The sequence below is a fragment of the Clinocottus analis genome, unplaced genomic scaffold, assembly GCF_023055335.1.
Source record: "Clinocottus analis isolate CAN_PGR_092001 unplaced genomic scaffold, fCliAna1.0.p SCAF_5, whole genome shotgun sequence".
Lineage (NCBI taxonomy): Eukaryota > Metazoa > Chordata > Actinopteri > Perciformes > Cottidae > Clinocottus > Clinocottus analis.
The window spans coordinates 22,212,828-22,223,467 of record NW_027176207.1 but is presented as its reverse complement, the minus strand read 5'-3'; the positions used below and the strand labels follow the sequence as shown (position 1 = coordinate 22,223,467).

General features: G+C 49.2%; 1 protein-coding gene across 2 annotated transcripts; it reads left to right on the top strand.

The window, feature by feature from the left end:
• Nucleotides 1–1,079: 1,079 nt before the first annotated feature.
• Nucleotides 1,080–9,080, top strand: LOC137802859 (protein FAM163A-like). 2 transcript variants are annotated; one of them, XM_068601022.1, is made up of 4 exons: nt 1,080–1,332; nt 2,034–2,086; nt 8,159–8,273; nt 8,398–9,080. In XM_068601022.1, the coding sequence occupies exons 3-4, from the start codon at nt 8,181–8,183 to the stop codon at nt 8,776–8,778; spliced, it is 474 nt and encodes a 157-aa protein (XP_068457123.1). In that variant the 5' UTR covers nt 1,080–1,332; nt 2,034–2,086; nt 8,159–8,180; the 3' UTR covers nt 8,779–9,080. The 2 variants fall into 2 exon arrangements, with proteins under 2 accessions (XP_068457123.1, XP_068457124.1); XM_068601023.1 differs by lacking the exon at nt 1,080–1,332 and adding an exon at nt 1,419–1,706.
• Nucleotides 9,081–10,640: the final 1,560 nt, after the last annotated feature.

Below are 10,640 nucleotides of genomic sequence, written 5' to 3'. Positions count from 1 at the left end.
AGAACAGAAGATGAGTCATAAAATATGATTTATAATCCTTCAGCGACGCGTCTGAGGTGAGCAGCTGATCTCTGGTGTGTTCAGCAGCGCTGACTCACCGCTCACCTCCAGACCGTCAGTGAGCGCGATGACATCACACCTGATACCTGTCACATCTGTCAGACTCGGAGCTGCTTCCTCTGAGGCGTTTGGCTCTGAGCGGCTGGAACCGGTTTAAGAGCCATTTAGACATCGATTACACGTTTAAAGTGAAATAAGAGTTTTCACTAATGACGTGAACAGATCCTCTAGTCCTGCGTCAGAGATCCCTTCACCATGTAACAGACACACTAACGTGACGTTACAGTACGGTGCACGTGCACTGTAGTGGAACAAAGCGTTTTGTTCTCAGCGTCACTGTTGCATCCGGTTTCTTAGATTCATCTTAATTCTGCTGATGACAAACTTTTTAAAGTAGCTTAACTTCGAGATTGAGAGCATTTTTCTTTTTTTTTTTTGTTGCATATTTGTTTTGAGAGCATTTTTTTGTTTTTTGAGCAATTTTTTTTAGGGAGCAAAATTTTTTTGGGAGCATTTTTTTTGTGAGGAATTTTTTTTTTTTCTTGGTAAATTTTTTTGGGGACCTTTTTTTTTTTTAGAGCAAAAATTTTTTCAGAGCTTTTTTTATTCGAGAAAAAAACATTTGGAGATACAAAGGCACAAATCTTCCGTCATACTTTTGCAGGTATCACGTCAGGTTTGCACACACGTCATGACGTCATGACTTCATGGAGAGACCAACGCTTTGGATGTAAATTGTACAAAAAAAAATGAAATAATGAAAAGTTCTAGATCAGAAGCGGCATCCTGGTGCGTTCAAGTCCGCACGGAGCGCGCAGTGCCACGAGCTTCACGCGTCCACCTCGGGGTGATGACGAGCCCTGTCCCCACCTCCTCCTCCACCTCCACTTCCTCCTCCACCTCCCGGTCACACGGCGTGGTGCTCCCGCTCTCCTCGCCCCGCGCAGAGGACCGGACCGCCGCGTCGCCTCTAGCCGCCTGCAGAGCTCCACGCACGGGGGAGAGAATGCCATGAGATCCCCCCGCTGGCCCCCGGAGGCTCCTGTCTGTGTGTGTGGGAGAGAGAGAGAAAGAGAGAGAGAGAGACGGCGGATAGTGACGTGATGGTTCCGGTTGCAGAGCGAGCGCGTGCAGGAGAGCTCCGAGCGCCTTCACCGAGAGGGAAGCACGGGACGTGCACGACACCGGAGCGAGCGCATTGAGGAGGAAGAGGAGGAAGAGGAGGAAGGACCCGTTCTCTCAAACAGGTCGCTGACGTCTCGCTCCATAAAGGTGAGCCTCCGCGCGCGCCGCTTCCCGCTGCGCGCGCCCGTGTCTCCGGTTAATTGGACAGAAAAGAGGCTGATGGTGATGAAGCGGCGCGCTCAGTCACACAGCCTCCTCATCCTCATCCTAACATCCTCTCTCCTAACATCCTCTATCCTAACCTCCTGTCTCCTAACATCCTGTCTCCTAACATCCTGTCTCCTAACATCTTCCCTCCTAACATCCTAACATCTTCTATCCTAACATCCTCATCCTAACATCCTTTCTCCTAACATCTTCTATCCTAACATCCTCTCTCCTCACATAGAAGTGTTCCTTCAGCTTTTATCGGTCAACTCGTTCAGACTTTCATCCTGATTTATAGGATCATATTTGTGCAGGTGAGTGAATGTATTTATGTATTTATGTTTGTATGTTTCATGCTAACAGAACTATACGCTCTGCTATGCTGAGAGGAATGCATAGAACAGAACATGCTATTCAACAGTCTGTGTTGCGTGTTGCATCCTACATGCTAACGTCATACGTGTCTCCAGGTCTCTGATAGCGAGAGGCTTCATGATCACACAGGTTTCATAACTTTATTAATGTGAATAAAGATGATCTGTCCCTCTGGAGCTGACGACGCATGACACACAACTCATCTCTTCTTCTTCTTCTTCTTCTTCTTCTTCTTCTTCTTCTTCTTCTTCTTCTTCGTTTCCCAGGAGGCTTTGCAGCACAGAGGAGGATGGTGTCCCCCAGACGGTGACTTCTATAGGTGAGTGTTTGTCTCTCTGTACACACACACACACACACACACACACACACACACACACACACACACACACACACACACTCTGTCAGCCAGAAGACAAGTTGTGTGTGATCTGTGAAGTGAAGCTGGAGGTGTTTCAGCTCATCTACATTTCACAGTTCTCCTTTTCTTTTGTTCATTATATATATATATATATATATATATATATATATATATATATATATATATATATATATATATATATATATATATATAAAATAACTTCCCCTCTGCACACTTCTAGTTTCCGTCGTCGACCGTAAATGATTTAAATTAAAAGAGATAATGACACTACAGAGGCAAAGAGGCTGAATACCATTTAGACTCCTTTCTCGCCTCCCCCCTCCTTTCTCACCTCCTCTCTCCTCCTTCGCCTCCTTGCTCCTTTCTCTCCTCCTCCCTCTCCTCCTCCTCCCTTGTCTCCTCCCTCCTTTCTCACCTCTCCTCTCCTTCCCCCGCTCCCCCCTCCCCCTCTGGTGTCCTGGGTGTGAGTGTTCTCTCCTCCTCCCTCGCCTCCTCCCTCCTTCCCCTCCCCCCTCTAGGTGAGTGTTCTCTCCTCCTCCCTCGCCTCCTCCCTCCTTCCCCTCCCCCCTCTAGGTGAGTGTTCTCTCCTCCTCCCTTGCCTCCTTTCCTCCCCCTCCCCCCTCTGGGTGAGTGTTCTCTCCTCCTCCCTCGCCTCCTTTCCTCCCCCTCCCCCCTCTAGGTGAGTGTTCTCTCCTCCTCCCTTGCCTCCTTTCCTCCCCCTCCCCCCTCTGGGTGAGTGTTCTCTCCTCCTCCCTCGCCTCCTTTCCTCCCCCTCCCCCCTCTGGGTGAGTGTTCTCTCCTCCTCCCTTGCCTCCTTTCCTCCTCCCCCTCCCCCCCTCTAGGTGAGTGTTCTCTCCTCCTCCCTCGCCTCTTCCCTCCCTTCACCCCCCCTCCCCTCGCTGGGTGAGTGTTCTCTCCTCCTCCCTTGCCTCCTTTCCTCCCCCTCCCCCCTCTGGGTGAGTGTTCTCTCCTCCTCCCTTGCCTCCTTTCCTCCCCCTCCCCCCTCTGGGTGAGTGTTCTCTCCTCTCACGCTGCTCAAAGTGCTTTCAGAGGCAGGAAAGTCCAGATTTTTTACTACCTGGCTGAATTGTTCCCCGTGATGGAAAAATATTGTTCAGGGAAATGAAATCTGAATAATTGAAACCCGCCGGGTGTCTTTAAAATTGCAGCGACTTCGCCGGAGATCTCCAGCGCAAAGCCAGAGAGGCCGAGCTGGAGGAGATATTCCTGTCATTATTTAAGAACCAGCAGGTGCTGGCTGCTCTGTTCCTCCATCTCCAAGAGGATCAAGCCCTCAGGACGCCTGGTCTGCTGTCCAGAATGAAGTGGAGTTTAATGGGAACGCAAGCGGGCGGCAACGACGAGCTAATTAGCTTCCGCTTCATTAGCTGACGCCGCGCGTGTTGTCTCGTTGTTTAAGGTCTTTATTAGCGTGAAAAGTCGGGTTACGAGCCGCCACGACCTTCGGTGGGTGTTTTCTCGCTAGCTCGCCGCTGTAGCCAGTTTGCTCTGCTGCTAGCTCCCCGCTGTAGCCAGCTAGCTCTGCTGCTAGCTCCCCGAAGGTAGTGGGACCAGCCCCGGCTCAACGCCCGACTTGGGCAGCGGGGACGCCGGTAGCAGCAGCACCAGCGAGGAGCTAGAAGCAGGGCTAGCTTGCTACAGCGGAGAGTTAGCAGCAACACTAGCTTGCTACAACAGAGAGTTAGCAGCAACACTAGCTTGCTATAGCGGAGAGTTAGCAGCAACACTAGCTTGCTATAGCGGAGAGTTAGCAGCAACACTAGCTTGCTATAGCGGAGAGTTAGCAGCAACACTAGCTTGCTATAGCGGAGAGTTAGCAGCAACACTAGCTTGCTACAGGAGAGCTACGCGTAGTCGTGCCTTGTCTTCTTGTACGGATCCAAAGAACAAAGATATCACGTCTGAATCCGTGTTTTTAAAGTAGCGGACAGATTGTGTAACGTTCGTATCCTTAGCTAGCTCTTTCCCCTGTTTCCAGTCTTTAAGCTAAGCTAAGCTAACCAGGCGCTGCCTCCATGTGCTCAACAAGTAAGCGAACTCTTCCTCCCAGCGTTCATTAAAGTGGAGTTCTCTGGATTGAATCCCCGTTCAGAGGCGACCTCACCGTCCTGCTGCCTCTCAGCCTCACGTGGGAGAAAAAGCTCTTAATTTCTAAAAATCATCCCACGTGTGAAGCTTCAGAGGGAAGCGTTGGTACCGCTCAGCTTTGGCTGTTTCACCCACACACACACACACACACACACACACACACACACACACACACACACACACACACACTTCATTCCCCGCAGAGGAAACAAATTAAAACAGGACACCTCATCTCGCGCTTGGCACCGCGTGGAGGCGACGCAGCCTCAGAATAGAGCTGCGAGCCGAGCGCTGAACCTCTGAACATCTGGACATCTGCGGCTCCGCGGCTCAGCGGGACGAAGGTCGCGACTCGATGATGTCGTTCGTGGCAGGATGAAGGTTGAGACGCGTCCAACTGCTTTCACTTTGTTTTCTGAAAGAGAGAGAGACTCCCAGTGACGAGGTTTCTGTGCAGCTCTCTGTTAGCGAGGGCGGCGGCTGAACCGCTTCACCAAAATATCGTCCGGTTATCGAACAGATGTCCTTTTAATTTTTCATAAAGTTTTTCTAAACCAGGTGTTCATCTTCACCTGACACCTGTGCATGCTGGGAATGAGCTCTTTTTTGTCTTTAACTTTTATATCTGGTGGGTGGCAACTAACTACACACACTTAGCCTCACACTCTCTCTCATACACACCTACACACGCACACACACACACACACACACACACACACACACCACTGAGCATTGCTTTTTGAGCACACATTTCCTCCGTTCTGTTGTGTAGTGAAGAACTGGATCCTCTTTCCTTCTTTTCCCTGAGGCCACAGGGCTGTCTAGTGATCTGTGTGTGTGTGTGTGTGTGTGTGTGTGTGTGTGTGTGTGTGTGTGTGTGTGTGTGTGTGTGTGTGTGTGTGTGTGTGTGTGTGTGTGTGTCGTTGCTTAAGGAGCTCCACTATAATTGAGTCTGTAGGAAACTCACCTGAAGCTTTACCTTCATCATTTGCTCAAAATCACTTATTATTTGGGGGTTGGGCGGTTGGACGGTTGGGGGGGGGGGGGGGGGGACTCTGCGTTGATATACTTCATCGTCTCTGCACACACACACACACACACACACACACACACACACACACACACACACACACACACACACACACACGCTCCAGGAGACGACACACTCGGAGGCTGAAGGAGGAGGAGGAGGAGGATAACAAGGGAGGGAGGTGAGGAGAGTGAAGGCGAGACGAGAGGTAAAAGGACCGAAGAGACAGACGATGGTGAGCCGGAGAGGAGAGATGGAGAAAAGAGAGCGAGAGCCACTCGGCATCGCTTTTAACGACATTAGTGTGGCGCGCAGTGTGTATAATTTATTACAATGACGCAACGCAGGACACTGCAGCGAGTGAGCTGTCTGAGAGGGAGACACACACACACACACACACAGGCTCACACACACACACACACACACACAGGCTCACACACAGGTTCACACACACTCACAGCCTCACACACACACACACACACACACACACACACACACACACACACAGGCTCACTCACACACACACACACACACACACACACACACACACACACACACAGGCTCACTCACACACACACACACACACACACACACACACACACACACACACACACACACACACACACACACACACACACACACAGGCTCACACACACTCACAGCCTCACACACACACACACACACACACACAGGCTCACATATACACACACACACACACACACACACACACACACACACACACACACACAGGCTCACATATACACACACACACACACACACACACACACACAGGCTCACACACACTCACAGCCTCACACACACACACACACACACACACAGGCTCACATATACACACACACACACACACACACACACACACACACACACACACACACACACACAGTTCCCTCTTAATCGTGGTAGATTTCATCTGCATTCAGAGCTACATGTTGTATTATTTGCAGTAGAGTTTTATTATTTTTTTATTATTAGCATGTTTATGTATTTTTATTTCTGTCAGTTCATAATAAACTACACACGTAACCTTTATTTGTTCTTCTTTTGTCAATTTATTTGAGATATTTAAATGTTGTTCTTCTGTTAGGGTTAGGGCTAGCTCCCCGCTGCAGCTAGCTGGCTACAGCGGGGAGCTAGCAGCAGTGGGGAGATAGCTACAGCGCTAGCTTGCTCCAGCGTAGAGCTAGCTGGCTACAGCAGGGCGCTAGCTGCAGCGCTAGCTTGCTACAGCGGGAAGCTAGCAGCTGTGCTAGCTAGCTACAGCGGGGACACCCATCGAAGGTCGTAGCGGCCTGTATGAAGGTAGATTTGTGTCTTTCTTACTCGAGCAAATGTATTGTTTGTAAGTTAATTATCTCCAAATCTTTTCTCTCAATTAAAAAAGATTTTCTCTCCCCAAAAAGATGTGCTCTCCAAAAAAAAAATTGCTCTCCAAAAAAAAGAAAAACATTCTTTTTTTTGCAAATTGCTCAAAAAAATGTTTGGAGAGTGTTTTTTTTTTTGTTTTTTTGAGCAATTTTTATTTTTATTTTTTTTTTGAGCAATTTTTATTTTTTGGAGTTTGATTTAAGAGCGTTTTTTTTTTTTTTTAGGAACTTTTTTTTTTAGAGCATTTTTCTTTGATAGCATTTTTTTTTTAAATAAAAGATTTTTTAACTGAGAGAAAAGATTTGGGGATAATTTACTTCTGTATTATGTAAATGTAATTGCGTAATAAAGACACACATCTACCTTCATATACTCGTCAATCTGACTTTTTCTGTAAATAAAATTCTGCCTGAACTGAAACATAAAGATTCATCTACATCGCGTCGTGCATTTCATCTGCTGCTATGAAAACATCTCTCAGCGCGTTCATACACGGTTATTATCGACACGCACAGTTCAGATGTTTATGGATCTGAGACGTTCTGCTGAGAGCAGCGGAGATAATTATGAGTCTGGATTCCTCTTCACATCCTGCCAGTTAGAGGTGTTTGTTAAAGATGATTTATTTGCAACGCAGAGCAGACGTCAGCGGCATTAATAACTCTTATAATAACCAACACTTGACTGTGCATGTGTTTGGATGTTTCCTGCACTTCACTCTGGCAGAGTGTCACGTCACCTCTCCTCGACGGTCACACCAGGAAGCTGCTCGTGTTGCGTTGCACAAACACACCTTCATTTGCATATCGGTCTGGACTCATTACCATAATTCATGCACCTTTCTGGAGATGTGCTTTAGAATCCGTCGCGGTTAAAGGGGAGATGCACATGATCCTATTTAGTATGCAGAACGTGTGCTACACACACACACACACACACACACACACACACACACACACACATGCGGCCGCTGTGCTGGTGGAGTTGTCTCACGCTGCAGTCGTTGCATTTGAAGCTTCCTGCAGTGATGTAGACGTGCTGCATGAGGCCATGGATCTCTGTGTGGAGCAACCAGCAACTAGTTGCTGGTTCTGACTGTTAGACGATGACGTCATCGTCCGGTTCCGGCTCCTGGAACAAGAGGATGTTCTGGTGTCTGCAGTCTGAGGAGCGTTGAGCTCCAGCCGCTGTTTTATAAACAACAAGTGTGTTCAGAAGAAGAAATGAAAAGAAATGAAACGCAATGTCAAATACAAGTAGATTAAAAAGGAAAGAATTGAGTTTATGAACGAAATCATCGACTGCAGACATGTTTCTTTAGATTCTCTCTCTCTCTCTCTCTCTCTCTCTCTCTCTCTCTCTCTCTCTCTCTCTCTCTCTCTTTCTCTCTCTCTCTCTCTCTCTCTCTCTCTCTCTCTCTCTCTCTCTCTCTCTCTCTCTCTCTCTCTCTGTCTCTCTCTCTCTCTCTCTCTCTCTCTCTCTCTCAGGGTTTGATGGAGAGCCGGTCGAATGTCAGCAGGAACGATCGTCATATCCGGAGGAATTCTCGCCGGAGTGATACTGCTGTGCATCGTAGCGGTGCTGTGTTACTGTCGACTGCAGGTGTGTGTGTGTGTGTGTGTGTGTGTGTCTGTCTATCTGTCTATTGGTGACCTCTGTGGTGGAGGTGACCTCTGGTGGAGGTGACCTCTGCGCCGTGTGAAGGTCATGGTGTGTGTCTCCTCAGTATTACTGCTGTAAGAAGAGCGGCTCTGAGGTGGAGGTGGGCTCGGCGGTGGACCCGGACCCTCTGGCTCACTTCCCCTGCGACGCCTGCAACGCGCTCGCCATGGACGGCGCCGCCGTCGCCCCGGCGGCTCCGGACCGGCCGAACTCGGACTCGGGCGCGCGGCACGACCGCCGCTGCGCCGGCTGTTCGCCGTACGCGCTGGGCCACGCCCCCCCGGAGGAGGAGGAGCTGCGGAACGGAGGCGAGCGGCTCGGCTTCCACACGTACTACGAGAACCCGTGCGTGACGCTGCCGCTGCCCGCCAACCCGCAGCTGAGCTACTACGACGACACGGACATGTTCCCTCCCCCGCCACGCCCATACAGCACCGACGTCTGACACACACACACACACACACACACACACAAGGACACACACACGGAGAAAACATTTCTGACATCCTCACGCACCTGACAGCTAGCGTAAAAGTCAGGTTAGAAGATGCTACTACTTTCGGTGTGTGTCTCCGCTAGCTCCTCGTTGTAGCCAGTTAGTGCTGTTGCTAGTCCGCTAGCTCTCTGCTAGCTTCACGCTAGCTCCCTGACAACCACCGAAGGTAGCAGGACCAGCCCCGGCTCGAGGCCCGACGCGGGCAGCAGGGACGCGGCAGTAGCAGCAGCATGGAGCTATCAGCAGTGCTATCAGCACCGTTAGCAGCTGCGCTAGCTAGTTACAGCGGGGACACCCACCGAAGGTAGTAGCGGCTGGTAACCCGACTTTTACGCTAGCTTTCAGGGATTATAGCGCAGTTTGTGTTTGACAGGCTCAGCAGAGAGGTGAGGACAACACACACACACACACACACACACACACACACACACACACACACACACACACACACACACACACACACACACATAAACCCATAAACTGAACCCACAGGTGGAGCTCCTGGGTGGGCTTCTCCATCCTGGGGCCGAACCGCATGCGACTCTCATGTTTCTTCTGGACCGCTGTGTCGTCCAGGACCCGGCTGGAGGGGGTCAGGGGCTCGTGTGAGCGCGCACGTGAGCGTGCACGTGAGCGTGAGCATGCACGTGAGCGTGCACGGACACTAAAGGGCCCACCGGAAGACAGCCGGGTATGTTTTCTGGTGCTCGGGAGGGATGCACATTTTTCAGCATCTCCCATAAGCCATGTTAATAGCGTGTTGTTAATAACGTGTTCGCTCGCACTCATTACACGCTTATTAAATACACAATGCATATTTCCCCCACTGGAAAATAATTACTTTAATTGATATGTCATGAATTAACTCAACCAAAATGACTCCCTGAATTCCCATGGAGGTCCCATGTCCTTAATCACTGAACGGACACACAGACACGCAGGTCAATATGAATTGACTGGTCATTTATTTCACGTCCTCAGTCTGATGAATTGTGCGCTTTTCTACTCCCAAGTTTCATGTTCAGGCGAGTAATTCACGAGAATTAGTCTTATTGAACAGTACGCACAATTGCCGACAAATTACACAAATTATTATTATTATTATTATTATTATTATGATGATGATGATGATGATGGCTCCATGAAGAACAGCATCACCTGGTGTCCTGCTGCTGCTTCCACCGACATTACTCACAAATTACATCAATTAACGATCTAAAGTTCCAGGACGTCCGTGAGGTTTGTTGTGTGTTTTTCCTCCTCTTCTTCTCACTGAAACGTTGAACACAGACACACAAAGATGTTCTTCTGAAGCCTCGTCACCACCGCTGCATCTTCCTCCTTTACAAAACAACATACAGAAGAGCTTAAAGTCCAGATCCACATGAATACCCACAGTCCTCTCCTCCTCTTTGTTGTGGATGAGTGTGGGAGGCTGTGTGGGCGACGCCCGCTGGTTTCTGCTTCCTGTAATGAGGGCTATCAGTTTTATATCCTGTCCTTTAACGACAGAAACTTCTTCCTCTGCTTCAGCGATTCCAGAGGAGCGTTTGAGTTCAGCTCGCTGCTATTTGAAGGAGTCTGGTTTCAGCCGTCCTTCCTCCTGAGTTAGCTTTCTGTTAGCATCTCCTGAGTTAGCTTTCTGTTAGCATCTCCTGTGTTAACCTTCTGTTAGCATCTCTTCTATTAACTTTCTGTTAGCATCTCCTGTGTTAACTTTCTGCTAGCATCTCTTCTGTTAACTTTCTGCTAGCATCTCTTCTGTTAACTTTCTGCTAGCATCTCCTGTGTTAACTTTCTGTTAGCATCTC

Excerpts from the sequence above, each read along its gene's own strand:
- LOC137802859 (XM_068601022.1), top strand. The coding sequence starts at position 8,181 with ATGTCAGCAGGAACGATCGTCATATCCGGAGGAATTCTCGCCGGAGTG. Across the intron at positions 8,274-8,397 it reads TGTGTTACTGTCGACTGCAG|TATTACTGCTGTAAGAAGAG; the intron begins GTGTGTGTGTGT and ends GTGTCTCCTCAG.